The sequence below is a fragment of the Carassius carassius genome, chromosome 29 (assembly GCF_963082965.1).
Source record: "Carassius carassius chromosome 29, fCarCar2.1, whole genome shotgun sequence".
In the NCBI taxonomy this organism is placed as follows: Eukaryota; Metazoa; Chordata; class Actinopteri; order Cypriniformes; family Cyprinidae; genus Carassius; species Carassius carassius.
The window spans coordinates 926,127-942,262 of NC_081783.1; the positions used below are offsets into that span (position 1 = coordinate 926,127).

General features: G+C 39.8%; 1 protein-coding gene across 5 annotated transcripts in view; it reads left to right on the forward strand.

Moving 5' to 3' along the window:
* Positions 1–16,136, forward strand: part of LOC132109357 (ankyrin repeat domain-containing protein 50-like) — a 164,480-nt gene that overhangs the window by 13,349 nt on the left and 134,995 nt on the right. Inside the window, exons 4-6 of one of the 5 annotated variants that reach the window (XR_009424488.1) lie at positions 4,910–8,445; positions 10,680–11,595; positions 11,664–12,168. Coding sequence is in view for 3 of the 5 variants with exons in the window: in XM_059515378.1 (XP_059371361.1) it covers positions 4,910–8,442 (3,533 nt within the window). In the remaining 2 variants the exon portion in view is untranslated. Of the gene's footprint in view, positions 1–4,909; positions 8,446–10,662; positions 12,169–16,136 lie in introns of those variants that run through there. The other 4 variants (XR_009424487.1, XM_059515378.1, XM_059515377.1 and 1 more) reach the window with 4 other exon arrangements.

A 16,136-nucleotide genomic window follows, 5' to 3' on the forward strand; every position in this document is an offset into this window, starting at 1 on the left:
AAACAAGTAATTACATTTTTTATTCAATAATGTTTATAAAAATAATAACGTTTCACTAGTTTTAAACTCAGAACAGTGAAATCAGATGCATTTTTCATCTGTAATTTGATCAATCCTCCATATAATGTAATTTGTACTTAACTGTAGCTGTATGCAGTGAGACGTAAAGTTAGAGTAAAATAACCAGTGCACTATTAAACTACAGTATCATTGCATCTGTCTCAACAATAGTGCAACAGTCTCTCATCTGAGTCTGCAGCAGAGAACATGTCTGAACATGGTTTGATGTGTGTGTGTGTGTATATAATGATTTTAGTTCTCGGTCCTCTGACTCAACACTCGTGTGTAATCTGAACACTGGATTTGGATCAGAACGCACACACTTGAGCTCTGGGCGGCTCGCGTTTGGGAAGTTTGCTGATTCAAGTGTATTTTAGGAAACTTCGCTCGCCTGGCGTAATTACAAACGCGGAGCGGTGGACACTTGCATGTTTTCGGGCGGCTGAGGGCGAGCGATGTTTCATTCATGCGGAGCCTTCACCGCATGTACAGAAAGCGAGTTAAAATAGCAAGTAATCAAGCCACACATGTGCCTGGGGTTTAGGGTTTCTGTGCCGCTTCAGCATCGGACGGTTACGTCTCTATTTCAGACGGACTGGAAAGACCACATCAACAGAAACACCCTCTTAACTCAGACACAGGCCTGCAACCGTTAACTAATCTAACGATGATCTTCTGTAATGTTCATGTCAGCTCTACTCAGATTTAATGCAGTTTGACCTTAGGCTTTGGGATCTTGGCAAATCGGAGCACAGTTCGAGACATTATTGAGACTACAGAGACACTTTTATTTCAAGAGAAGCGGGAGACTTGAGCGAAAGTTTCCTCTCATTGCAGACAGCTGAGATGTGGAGGAGATCTGGTTTGTGAAATCTCTTTCCTGTGGGAACACAAGCTGAATGAATCCGTGCATGTGAAGTTCACACAGCCGAGTGTTGTTCACAAAGGCCACTCCTTCTGTAAGCACACCTGTCTGTCGCTCTATCGCATGATCGATGAATTCATTTATGGTGGAAGATCCAGTTTCCTCCCAAACAGACAAGACGAGACAAAATGTGATCTGTTAAACTAGACCTGTTAAACCTGCTGCTGTCATCAACAATAATGCTCAGGAAAAAAAGAAAAATCCCTGACTGCCCTTGGAAAAAACATTACATGCTTTATTCATACGCTGAAATAATCTGCTGTATTCAACTGGTGAAGTTAAACTACCACCAAAAAATGTTACTACTACATTACATAGATCATACTAATATGTTATTTGATCTCATTATCAGACATAATTTGTGTTGATTTAATATTTAGTGAAATAAAGGAGCAGAGTATTTTCTCTAATGACAGTTTGGTAAAAGCCGACAGAAAAATGTTAAATAATTTGGAATCGAAAGATCTGAGAGAAAACAACTTCAAATATGATCACAGTGCAATTATGTGAGGAAAAACCTTTTTTTTAATGAATGTATAAATTGAATTTATACCCAAATTTATACTTGAACTTAATTGCTTGCAATGTTAATTACCTTATATTTCCATATATATTTTAAAGCTATATTATAATTCCTAACGTACAATTATTTTAATTTATTTTTAATAAATGATAATTATAATTGAGTATCATTTAAGAATAGTTAATATTGTATCTGATTTATAACATTCATCATTCAGTGAATATGATGTTCAGAGTTTACTCATTCAATAATAATAAAACAAACATTTTTGATTGTTTTAAAATTTCATCATGGCTCCCAGAATTTAATCAGATCCAACCCCATGTAGCATATTTAAAAAATATAAAGCATATTAATCATATGATGTGTTTTCTTCATTAGAAACATGAAAACAGGGTCAGATAGGGCACCGGCGTCCTCTTAGGGTTTCCTCGAAAGTACATGTGTTTGTGAGGATACTGAAAACAATGGAAGAGGTTTAGATGGCTCCAGGTTATTTTAGAAGACTAAAAAGATGAACGCTTGAAATGCCTCCAGTATTTACTAGACAGTATTTTGTCATCTGTAATCTAAACCCGGTAAATTTTTTAACCAGTGGCGGCTTTCCAAACCCAACATCCCTTCAACCCACTTAAACAGATGAGTTTGTTACGTGCTGGACCCGCCGGCCAAATAATATATTTGGGTCATCTGTTCCTTTGCCCCACTTTTAGTCCCCCAGCAAGGCCCCTTCCTCTTTAAGCCTTTCTATTTCCTTCATCCGGAGTCACACACAGGCTGAAGGCTTGGAGACTGTTGTGTGTTTTGAAGGCAGGGTGAAGGTCTGGGTCAGTTAGTTCACTAATGAAAACAAGCCTTAGACGCACCAGGACTCAAAGAGAGAACATGGGCTGTAAACTACACTACATGCTAGTGGCCATTCTGACTTCATTTAAAGGTTTTTATGGTGAACTGGAGCGAAATGTTATGAAAGAGCGCAACAGTCAGGTTTTGGAAGTAAAAAATGTCATTTGGTTTCTCCAGAGAGATTGATTTTTTTAACACTTACAGATAAATCTGCAAAGACAGATGTGTTAATAGAGGATTTTAATCTAATGTGCTTTTGTTGAACCTTTCTGTTCACATTAATTCAACTTATTTTTTAAGGAACCGTGTTTAATAGCAGAATTTATTGTTGAAACTACATTACCCATGATGCTGTAGAGAAAATTCCTCTAGAATTGCAGTGAGCAGATTGCGCCAGAATACATATTCAGCTCTACCCAGTCTTGTGAAGCTCCTCCCACTCCCATGATGCACTGCAAAATTCGAGTCACATAAAGATTCTCAAAATACTAACTTATATTTAGAAATATGCATTTTTTTTGCAATGAACATTGTTTGTATAGACATAACCAACAACATTAATATTTTAGTTTTTAATTTGATGAATGTAATTTGAATGCTTCTTGAGATTGTAGTACTTCCCTCACTAAAGCCTTGTTCTTATTGATCACACGTTTATCTTATTGTTCGATTTGCATTTACTTCAAATCAAAGTTTGTAATGTTATGATTGTTATCTTAGCTGGTTGGCTTGGTTCATGGCTTATAATGCTTTAACAAAGACTTTTTAAAAATCCATATGGGAAAATTACTTCCAGAACCACCATAGCTGAAATGTGGGTGGGCTTTAATGAACTCTATAACTGGATATTAAAGGCCAACGGTATGACAGATTAGAGGAAAAAAGATGGCATGAAGGTGGGATGATTGTCCACAGGTGTGCCTCTGTTGTCATTCATGCCCCGGTTTAGATTTCACACTGGTTTTATTTGGGAAACCTCAGCAGTTGATGGCAGCCTCGGGCCTTCAGCACCAAAGACAAAGAAAATAACTCCTGAACCCTTTCAGAAAGATGGACGTTATATAATCTCAGTCAAAGCGGTTTTGTGAACTTTTTAAACTCAGCCAGGAAATATGTAATCTGTATTCTGTTTTTGTGTTGCTGGTTTGCCTTTCTGAAGGATTGAAACACTTTTCTGGGGTTTGGCTTGAAAAAGAGTATTGTATTTACTTGGGATTGTTGTAAACGCTCATTTAAGAGAGGAAGGCGGCCTATTTTTATCTTCTTTCCCATAGAAATCGGACTCATATAGACTGTGTGAGTTAGTGACCAATTCAATTATATGGAAAAGGAATGTTTTGCTGCTCTTCCACCAGTGGGGCTACAGACAGATTGAGACATATGTGAACGACCTTAGAGGATGTGACGAGTGGGACGGGGCCGAGGGACGTGGGAACGAGCGAGGCCGGTGGAGTGATTGGAGATGAACGACACCTGTTCGACGCACCGGTCTTGAGTCCCACGGAGGAGATGGAAGGATTTAAAACAGGAGCGACGACAGTGAAGGACGAGAGAGGACCAGGCCTGGGCTTTACTTTGTTTAGGTTTTTATTTGTGCGCATCAGTCATCTGCGAGGGGCTGATGCGCTGTTTTGTGTTTATTTTGATTATTAAAGTTTCATTTTGATTGTCCGCCGGTTACCGCCTCCTTCTTCCCGATGATTAGAAAGGTTTTATCATTACAGAGGAGTTCGTTTTTTCCTTTCCTTTGACCTCGGCGCGTCTTGAGTCCATGAGAACTGTAAATAAAATCTGTGCTTAAAATGCTTGATATGCCCTTTGGGCCACTGTTAAACATGCATGCCGATCCCGAAAAACTATGGAATTTACACTTATCTGAAGCAGAATGCCTTGACATCTGTTGGCATGAGTACTTGTTTGTAAAACCCTTGGTTCAGCCTTGTTTTATTTTGAAAAAGTCTTTTTACAGTTTATGTGAAACTCTCAAGTGTGCTTCATACGTTGTGAAGTTGCAGATGTGACCTAGTTCTGCCACAGGAATCATTACAAGTCTTGTTTTATTTTCCAGAGAAAACAAAGCAAATTCCAATCATCCTTTCTGCAGGAAAACTGCCTTTATCTGTCACTGCTGGTCTTGAGTTTTGTATATTGTGCATGAAGATGTGTGTGTGTGTGTGTTTGCAATGCGGCTGATACAGTTGAGTGCATAAGTTTACATTCCTCATGTGGCATCTGTAAGATGTTTAACATTTAAAAATAATACATTTTGTTTTTTATTTAGTTTTGGCTTGATGAAGCGGTTTCACATAACAGATACATTCCACAAAGCAAAAGAACAACTGAATGAACATAAATGGTCCTGTCTTGAGTAGAGAAGCTGCCACTGTTCTTTAGAAAAAGCACATTTTGAGCTTTACACAATTGAGGGAGACACACATTTTTTGTCTCTTTGTTTCTTAATAGAAAAACCTCAGTGTGACCAAATGTGACGCTAGCAATCTTCTGTACAGACTTCAGGCCAAACTGATCACCTTTTGTCTCTGTCCTTCTTTTAGGATTCAGAAAGATCAGCCTAGATGACTTACGAAAGGCTTACATCGTAAAAGATGTGCAGCAATACATCCTCCACCGCCTAGACCAGGAGGAAGCCCTGCGACAACACCTTACCAAGGAGACAGCAGAGATGCTGAACCAGCTTCACATCAAAAGCAGCGGCTGCTTCCTGTACCTTGAACGAGTTCTTGACGGAGTGGTTGAGAACTTCATCATGCTGCGAGAAATCCGAGACATCCCGGGGACACTGAATGGACTCTACCTTTGGCTCTGCCAGAGACTGTTTGTCAGGAAGCAGTTCGCCAAAGTCCAGCCCATCCTTAATGTGATTCTGGCTGCCTGCAGGTCGTTGACTGTCAGGGAGCTCTATCATGCAGTCTGGACTAAAAACATGGCTTTGACAATGGAGGATTTTCAGAAGAAGATGGACATTCTCTCCAAGTTGCTAATTGATGGACTTGGCAGTTCTAAGATCTTATTTCACTACAGCTTTGCTGAATGGCTCCTGGATGTTAAACACTGCACACAGAAATACCTTTGCAATGCAGCAGAAGGACATCGAATGATGGCCATGAGTTACACTTGCAGAGCAAAACAGCTTAAACCTCTGGAGGTGCAGGAGTTTGCCTATCACCTGATCAACTCGAACCTGCAGATTGAGCCCTTTAATCTCGCCCTTTGGATGGTGTGGAATGGAACCCCTGCTAAAGACTCTCTGTCCACTTCAATCCCAAAAGAACAGGAGGTACTCCAACTACTAGTCAAAGCTGGGGCACACGTCAGCAATGAAGATGACCATGCTTCCTGCATTTTGCAACAGGCCTTGGAACGTGAGGACTCTATTCGAACTCTGCTAGATAATGGCGCTTCTGTTAATCAAACTGACTCCAACGGGAGAACTCTTTTAGCCAATGCTGCCTACAGTGGAAATCTGGACGTTGTGAACCTTCTTATATGCAGAAGAGCCAACATGGAGTTGGAGGACAGCCATGGACAGACAGCACTTACTCTGGCAGCTAGACAAGGCCACACTAAGGTGGTCAACTGTCTCATTGGGTGTGATGCTAATATCAATCACACGGACCATGACGGCTGGACCGCCCTTAGGTCTGCAGCCTGGGGAGGTCACTCGGAAGTTGTGTCTGCGCTCCTGTATGCAGGTGCTAAAGTGGACTGTGCAGATGCGGACAGTAGGACTGCCCTGAGAGCTGCCGCTTGGGGAGGTCATGAAGATATTGTCCTCAACCTTCTTCAGCATGGAGCCGAAGTCAACAAGGCGGATAATGAAGGACGGACTGCATTGATTGCTGCAGCATACATGGGCCACAGAGAAATTGTGGAGCATCTGTTGGATCATGGAGCTGAGGTCAACCATGAGGATGTGGATGGCAGGACGGCACTCTCTGTTGCTGCTCTTTGTGTGCCTGCCAGCAAAGGCCACGGTGCCGTCGTGAGCCTGCTGATTGACCGTGGAGCCGAGGTGGACCACTGTGACAAAGACAGCATGACCCCGCTTCTAGTGGCTGCCTACGAAGGCCATGTGGATGTGGTTGATCTTCTTCTAGAAGGAGGAGCGGATGTTGATCACACTGATAATAATGGGAGAACTCCACTGCTTGCTGCAGCATCTATGGGACACGCTTCAGTTGTCAACACTTTGCTTTTCTGGGGTGCGGCAGTGGACAGTATCGACAGTGAAGGCAGGACTGTGCTGAGCATTGCATCCGCACAGGGGAACGTGGAAGTCGTTCGAACTCTGCTGGACAGAGGACTTGATGAAAACCACAGAGATGATGCAGGCTGGACGCCACTGCACATGGCTGCTTTTGAGGGACACAGACAAGTTTGTGATGCTCTTATTGAACAAGGTGCCCGCTGCACAGAGGTTGACAATGATGGACGTATCCCCTTGATTCTGTCTGCTCAAGAGGGTCATTACGACTGTGTGCACATCTTGCTGGAGAACAAGTCATGTATTGACCAGCGAGGGTACGATGGGAGAAATGCTCTTCGAGTTTCAGCACTAGAAGGACACAGAGACATTGTGGAGTTGTTGTTGAGCCACGGGGCGGAAATTGACTTCAAAGATGCAGACGGTCGCCCAACTCTTTACATCCTGGCACTTGAGAATCAGCTAGCCATGGCGGAGTACTTCCTCGAAAACAGAGCCAATGTTGAGGCCAGTGATTTGGAAGGAAGAACTGCCTTGCATGTGTCATGTTGGCAAGGACATGTTGAGATGGTCAGGTTACTAATCAACTTCCATGCGGATGTGAACTCGTGTGATAATGAGAAACGCTCTGCCCTCCAGTCGGCAGCTTGGCAGGGTCACATAAAGATTGTTAAAATCTTGATTGACAATGGCACCATTGTAGACCACACATGCAACCAGGGTGCTACAGCTCTGGGTATCGCCGCTCAAGAGGGGCACATTGATGTGGTTCAGTCTCTTCTAGAGCATGGTGCAGATCCGAACCACGCTGATCAGTTTGGACGCACTGCCATGAGAGTGGCAGCCAAGGGTGGTCACACCCCTATAATAAAACTCTTGGAGAAATATGGTGCCACGAGTATCAATGGCTGCAACCCGTCTCCTGTTCACACCATGGAGCAGCAAACACCTGCTTCGGTTGCTGGTAAAGTACAGTCACTTACTATAAAGTCCAGCAGCTCTGGAAGCACAGGAGCTGGCGATGTGCATTCAGCAGGGCGAGGACAATCCAATGGACCTGTTCATGCTTTCAGCTCACCGTCTGAGTCTCCAGACTCAACAGTGGATCGGCAGAAGTCCTCCCTCTCCAATAACTCACTCAAAAGTTCAAAGAACTCTTCCTTGAGGACCACCTCATCTACTGCGACTGCCCAAACTGTCCCCATTGACAGTGTCCATGCCCTTTCTTTTATTGAACAGATCCAGCAACATTCACTGCCTCGCAGTCGCAGTCGTCAATCAATCGCTTCTCCCTCCTCCACCACCAGGTCCATCGGCACCCAGCCTGGCTCTCCAACCAGCGAGTATGATTGGAGCCAGCTGAAGCCAGGCCTCAAGTCCACCAAAGCGTCTAAGAATGGCCAAAACTGTTCAAACAAAGGAACATCTGGTGAGAAGAAGAAGAGCAAAAATGACTCCTATTCACAGAACCAGGTTCTTGAGTACAAACTGACTCAGTTTGATAAAAAGCTTCTGCTCAGTAAGCCAGTGTCCAGCATTGCAGTTAAAGATCTTCAATGTAAGATGGGAAGATCTTGCACTCTGGATTCTGTCCAATCGCAGGAGAAGTTCTACATTGAGCCCCAGAGCTGTGCAGAGAAGAAGAGGAATGGTATTATGACCAACCCCAACTACCACCTACAGAGAAACCAGGTTTTTCTTGGGAGAGTTTCAGTCCCCAGAACTGTTACCAACAGGGGCCACCAGGACCTTCTGGACAATTACCCAATAGGGGAGACCGAATTAAGCCTGAAACAAGCTCTACAGCTCCAAATTGAAGGATCAGACTCTGGGTTAAACTGCAAAAAAGAGACACCGTTATAACTGGTGAGTATATGACATTTAAAGATTATTTTGTGGCTGAAATCACGTTTTTTTTTTAAACTTCCATTCACAATATAATCAGATTGTCATGTATATTTACAGTGTATTATTACATAAAGCTGTTAGTTTTGTAGTGTTTATATATAGTCATATATGTATACGTGTGTGTGTGTTTTAGAATATAAAGCCTTTGTCTAGAGCTGAAACAACGAATCGATTTAATCGATTAAAATCGATTATTAAAATAGTTGTCAACTAATTTAGTCATCGATTCGTTGCTAAATAATTTATTTGCCGTAAGCGGCTTATTTCGTGCATATTTCAGATCTGCGGTGACCAAAGTGTGGCAGTAATGAGCCACCGGAGGTTTTACTCAGCCAGTACAACAGGAGAAGTAGCGAATAGCCAATAGCTGGCCTCGTTTTATGTCACGTGCTTCCCGAACGGCGTCTCTGCAGCATTCAGCAGGATGTGGGAGTACTTTATTTTGAGCCTTCAAAAAAGAAGATTAACCTGTAAACTCTGCACTACTGAACTGTTTAAGGGACCGTTCACATATCGCGTCTTTTGCGCGCTCATGTTCATTATTTCCAATGTAGGCGCGCAGTATGCGCGCTCATAATGGAAGCGACGCGGTCGCGACGCACCCGTTTTTCCAGGCGCGTGCACACCGCATCGAGTTAAAAACATTTGAACTTTTCAGAATGCAGCAAGCGCACCGCGGGTCATGTGACAAGAACTAAATAATCAGCTTCATCCTTTCCCGTAACAACGTTAAAAGCTCAGCCAAGATGAAGGAACAGCTGATCATAGCTGTATATGGATTCCCATTTTGAAATAAATTTAGTAGCAGAGCTACTGCAAGCGATTTTTAGAGCTGCAAATCCATTTATCCTTTGCTGAAATTTCCGCGTCTTCAAGGAGAGAGCACGTCATGGTTGCTTATCAAAGGCAGACGCCTCAGGGGCGCTTCTTCCCGAGCGCTTGGGAAAGGAGGAGAAAGCGGTGCGCACAGTCTATGGGTGCGCCTAGCGTTTTAGGCGCGATATGTGAACGGCCCCTAAGCCTTTTATTTGTGCAGATTCTCCAGTACAATGTTGTTTGCAAATTTTTAGTTGTAAAAGCTGATAACATTGCTTTTTAACAGTTAACATTTAAAGCTTTACAAACATGTTCTGTGATCAGTTTGTCGTTTACCAGTTCAAAATTCAGTCGTGCAGCCTAATTATGACTGAATAAGAGAGGTAAATGTTTAAAGATATTTGAAATGCACTTTTTTTTCCTAAGTATTCACTGCTCTTTTTCACACAGCAGGTTTTTTGTGTGTCCGTTTTTTCTGGACAACCTTCTGATGGATTTTACTTTAAATTGTGAGTTCCATTCAGGTTTCATGCCATTGGCACTTTATTCGAAGGATTGTTTACAATTTCACAGCATAAGCTATAAAGCTGTTTCCCAGTAAATAATAAAATACAATGCACTGCAATTTTATTCTGTTTTATCCTTATTCTTCGTGAAAATATGTTCTGAAAGATTCCTTAATAAGCTTTGTCCGGGATGTTAAACTACTTTAGGAGCTCTAAGGACTGACATGGTGAAAACATTATTTGAAATCTCCTTGTGAAATTTGCTAGAGTATGGGTCAGTGTTCTGATTGCAGAAGAGTTCAACAAAGGATTACTAACACAATAAAACAACTTCAGGTATATTTGTGATGAGGATATGACAATGCAAAATTATTAAAATCTCTTAAAAATCTATGCTGAATGATAAAGACCCTTTATTAATAATTTACTTTGGGGGAAAAATGGAAAAAACTAAAATATAAGTACATAAACCGATTAATCGATTAATCGTAAAAATAATCGCCAGATTAATCGATTATCAAAATAATCGTTAGTTGCAGCCCTACCTTTGTCTTAAAAAAAAAAACCTTACGTCAGTGGTTCTCAAAGTATGGTACGTGATATATGTAGTAGCTAAATGCTACTATTGTGATATGTACGTTTTTTTGATGCTCTTCTACTGCAAACAGCAGCACGATTTATCTAAACAACAGGAATAATAATCAAAATGTGGTTAAATATGTTGGTTTTCGAAGAAACTTGGCGACTGGGTAGTGCTTAGACACCCTGATTCGATCAAAGGTGGTACTTGGTCTGAAATGTTTAAGAACATGTTGTAAGAATATCAGTAACTTTTCAAAACTGACCCAAGTAGTTTTGATGCAGTTTCAGATGTCCCAATTCATCCTTCAGAAAGAGACAAAGTGAATGCTTTCATCTGCAAAAGAACTGAAACCATTTTCCACACTTCTCTGTGGAAGGTCTCAAGAAGAAAAGGAACGTGAGAGAAACCGAAGAGGGATTATCAACCAACGGTGATGCAAACTCATACGTGCCTGTCGATGCTCCAGCCTTCTTGTGGTGACCATGATGCACACAGACGCTTTTATTTAATGCATTAATATTTAATAGGCAGTGGCTGCACTTTCTTCCTTTTTTGGCCTTTTAATGCTTTGTTTGTTTGCTTCTCAGAGTTTATTTTAAAAAATAAATTTACATGTTTCTGTTTGTTTTATCTTGACCTGCATAAGTGCAACTGACAGCAATGTGCCACTGGAGTACGTTGGTTTCTTTGACAGATATCACAAACTCTCTGTTGTATTCACATCTTTAAATCTCTTAAAGTCTCCATTAGTCCTTCGGTGCACTCATAAGATCACAAAACCAGTCTTAAGTTTACTCTTCGCACATATTTATTTCAGAGTAAAAGCCGCTTCTGTGTATGCTGTATTTGCTTAAATCATGGTGCTATGTTTTGGCTTTGCCTGTTATATATTTTTTATTATTATTCGACCGCAAATCTCTTACTCTGGCATTTTAACTCATTTAATTATGTTTGTAGCATTATTGATGCCCTTAAAGAAGAGTAACTCTGGCTTTAACGTACTTCATTATTTAGTCCCTGTGGGACCTGTCTTTTATTTGTTTGTGTTTCCTTTATTTTCATAAATGCATATTTAAACAAATGGCGGTGTATTGTTAACTACAGAGTTTGGTGCTAAATGCAGAGTTCGCAGAGACTGAAGGCGTCCTAGTTTGCACAGCGGTGAGAAAGCGTCAGGCGACGTCAGGGACTTCTGATGATAAGGTCAGCGAAAGGTCATTGTGCTTTTTACTCATGTCAAGCAGCAAACCGCAGTAATATTTGGATTTCAGGACAGGGTTTGAAATCTATACTCCTCAAGCCAAAGCTAAAACACAAAAAAGCCCACGGTCTTGTGAAGCTGGATCTCATGTCTCTATGGGGGAGGGAGAACGGGGCGGGTGTCGAGTGGATTTCAGACATCTGTCTGCTATGAGAGGAGACTCTCAGGAAGACCATATTGGGTTTAACTGCACCAGAAAGCTTGTTCTCTGTAGAATTACAGAAAGGCACTTTACTAAGCCTTGTATAAGGACAGACCGAGAACGAGCCTTTTAAGATGAAGATGAACCCTGGACAGTATTCAGAAATCTCAAGCCATCTGTTTTACTGAAGTACTGTTTTACTTTTTTTTTTCTGCAAGCATGGAGTTCATTGCAAGAGAAGTTTGATTGTAAATAGCTGACAGTGTACATTGAAAACTTTCACATTTTGAAATTTAATTTCCTGTATTATATTGAGCTGAGTTTTCTGACATTAAAGTGCTTAATAAACATATCTGCTTTTCTGCCAAAGCAATTCATTAAGTGTTTCTTCTTCATTTGTGGTGACTATTGTTGTTGCTCTTACTGATTTAACAAAACCCACAAACTTGCACTGAAGAAGGGACTCCAGCAGCATGGAAACACCCTGAGACAGAGATTTTAGCAGGTGAGGAGCATGCATGCTGTCTTTACAAATATCAAATCTACTTCAGATTAAGGCAAGACAATACAGGCAAGCCCACTGATTTTTCATGCACTGGCCAGTTTTGAGTTTTTGCCTTATTTAGCTTCAATAACATTGGTTGTTTCAGACTAGTGGAAACAAAACGTCCAAAAAAGTGTTTGTTTTATTTCACTTATTCTGTTTGCATCTGTAGATTTCAGAAGTGTGTTTCTCCAATTCAGCAGACTATAATCTGAAGGTTATTATAGAAGGGTTTGTTCATATATCATTAACACTTATTTTTATTTGTCTGTCTGTTGACAGTGTTTTCTGAATTAATGGAGTGATAAAAAGAGAAATCCAGAATCCCTCTGTAAAAACCTTTAACTCAAATAAAATCAAACAAGAACTATCACCTCGACTTGTATGCAAATGTATGCAAATTAGTGCAGCTTTAATGCCTGGTTTGCATATTTAAACATAACATTTCAGAAAATGTGTAATGCAAATCAGGTGAGGAGAGTATGATGCTGTCCAGTAGTTAAATCGTCATCCTATTCACCTGTAGTGTCTTGCCTAAAAATCATTTTCCAAGTTCTCTGTAAGTTATTCAGTATTTGGATATGGACTCAGTGTCCTGATTCAGCACAGCCTTTAGACACCACGACAAAAATGCTTTGTGTTGATGTTTTTACCCTGTATCTGAAGACTGGATCTCTCACAGAAAGGAGCCAGTGATATCTGACAGCTTTCACACATGAATTATCTTGTGTTTTCAGAGTCCGGATGATAAGACGGAGAAAAGCTGATTCTGCGTCCAGTTCTTCATGCCACTAGGTAAAGTGTGACAATCAGACATGCATCCAAACAAAAACTGAGAGCACTGACTGTCACTGGAAATATGTTTCAGAATTTGTGCACGTTATGGTATTATGGATTTTTTATTTACATTGCACAATGTCTAAGATTTTCGTTCATGCATTGAAAAAGAAGGGGACAGTGGTTTTCTAAAAAATTGCTTTGCTTTAAATAGCTTTGTGTAGGCAGTATAGCTCTCAAAAGGCCAAAACCAGGCCAGGTTTGACATCACCAAAGAACAAGCGTTGTTTGACAGTCGACGTCAAACCTGCTGACATGTCTGCATCATCAGGTTCGATTTTCAATGAATAACTCTTTTTATCTTTCTGACAGAAAACTGTAAGATCTATAATACTTGGAATAAAGCACAAGACTCATACTAAGTACTTGTATAGTGCTTTTTCTGAACTATTGGAGGGTTGGAAACTGGGACAATATTTGGACGTTTGGACGTTGGATGCTAGGCGTGTTCTTGTTCAGTTCACAGCACACAAATAATAAATTAAGTCGTTCTCAAAAAATGTGACCCTGGACAACAAAACCAGTCATAAGGGTCTTTTTTTCTTTTTTTTTTAATTGAGATTTAACATCATCTGAAAGCTGAATAAATGATCTCTCCATTGATGTGTGGTTTGCTCGGAGGACAAATTTTGGCTGAGATGCAACTATTTGAAAATCTGGAATCTGAGGGAGAAAAGAAATATCTAAATTTTGAGAAAATCACCTTTAAAAATGTTCAAATTAAGTTCTTGGCAATGCATATCACTAATCAAAAATTATGTTTTGATTTTACGGTAGGAAATTTACAAAATATCTTCATGGAACATGATCTTTACTTAATATCCTGATGATTTTTGCCATAATATAAAAATTGATAATTTTTGACCCATACGATGTATTGTTGTCTATTGCTACAAATATACCCCTTAAGAGACTTAAGACTGCTTTTGTGCTGCAGTGTCACAAATGATCTAGGCAAAAGCTACTTATTTACAGGGTTTTGAGCTAAAGTATGATCATTCTGTCATCATCACTTACTTACATTCATCTCATTTCAGACCTGTATGATATTTTGAAGAACACTGAGATCCCAAAAATACTGGACCCCACTGACTTTCATTAAATAGTAATTTCTCTCGAAATATTTATTCTTAGTAAATGATGACAGAATGTTTGAATGTTTCTTTAAGGGTTTGTAGAAAGCATACAGCTCTTGAGGAATCTGTCGAGCAGCAGCAGACTCTGGGATTACTCCAGCTCTCCTCAGTCTTTCCGTCGTTTGTCCTGCGGTGAGCGCCGTAATTACACAGCCGTGTCCTGAGCTGCACGTGGCAGCCGTAGGTTTGAGGGGCTGCAGCTCAAACCTCAAACTTTTAGCCGAGTCATGTCGAAATGTTTCCTGTTACGCTGACCCAACAGATTTATAGGCTACGTGATGCTGAGCCACGTAACAAACCGCTACAAAAACCTCTCGCCCTGCATCCATTCAGATTTACTGCAGAGCAGGATCTTTTTCAGTCCCTGTTGTCTGTCTGGATGGTTATCTTAAGATAAATTATCTCTGTTAGCTGAAAAAAGAAAAAAAATCAATAAATGTTTAACTATGCAATCTGATACTTGAAATAAAATACATTTTTACTGAAATAAAATATAGTAACAAATACAATTGTTTTATTTTTATAGTTATATATGTTTTGGGATTTATTTTATTTATTATTATTAGTTTATTTTTATTTATTAATTACTAATTGATGCACTAACTGAAACTAAGTTAAAAAAATGTATAAAAACTAGACATAAAAAAACTAATAGGTTATAAGAATACACAACAAAATTACAAAACCTTTAACTAAAATTTAAATGAAAACAAAACATAAAGATAAAATACTAATTCAAAATATTAATCAAAACAATAACAGTATCTCAATAATACTAAAATATTGCTGGAACTGAAATAAGTGAAACAAATATCTATGAACCTAAATAGTAATATATAGAACGAAGAACAAAACATTTATACAAATGACAAAAGCACAGAAATCACTACAAATCAAAATTAAACCGAAAAATAAAAAATATGAATAGTATATAAATTATTCTAAAATAACACTGATTAAAGGCTGATAACATGGTTTATTCCCAATGATTTCATTAAATTAATATACATTTATTTCACTTTTTTCTTTTCTTAAACAGCCATAGAGTTAAACAACATTGACAAAAACATCTCTATTTGCTCATCTGCAAAGCTCTGGTCTTCATTGACGGATGGAGAGAAACGAATTCAGTAATCAGTAAAGCTGTCAGCAGTAACGGTCAGATGTGTGTGTGTGTGTGTGTGTGTGTGTGTGTGTGTGTGTGCTTGCTGTGGCAGTGTTTTGGATGCATTGCAAGGATTTCTTGAGGTCTGTGTGTGAGCATGTGTTCAGAGTTTATCTGAGGACACGTCTCTACTGTCGGCGAATTATAGTCTCATGCAGCAGAACTTAGTTACTGGAACTTCCTGTAGACACACACACACACACACACACACACACACACACACACACACACACACATACAGTCTGTTAGAAAGCCTGAGACACAAAGGTGGGTGTGTTTAAGCTTCCTGATGCTTTTAAGCATCTCTTGATTGTGCTGCTGGGAGACGAGGGGAGACTATTAGTGTGTGTGTGTGTGTGAATAAACAGGTGTGACCCAGTAGAGCACTGAATAATGTATAGATGGCATGATGTGTCGTGTAATCTTTTGACTTTAACCTCCATTAGCTTCACTAAGACCAACAGTATTGTGCAAAAAGATCTGTCATCTTGCAAGTCTGAATTCTGATTTTAATTAACATGAATTTTTAATTATCATTTGAATTACAGGAAGAGGAATTAACAGTTAAGAGAAATCCATTTAAATTTTATTATCTTTCCTTGAATTTAATTCAAATTGAAATACTGCATTGTGTTTGCCTCTTTAATTCAGATTCAGTT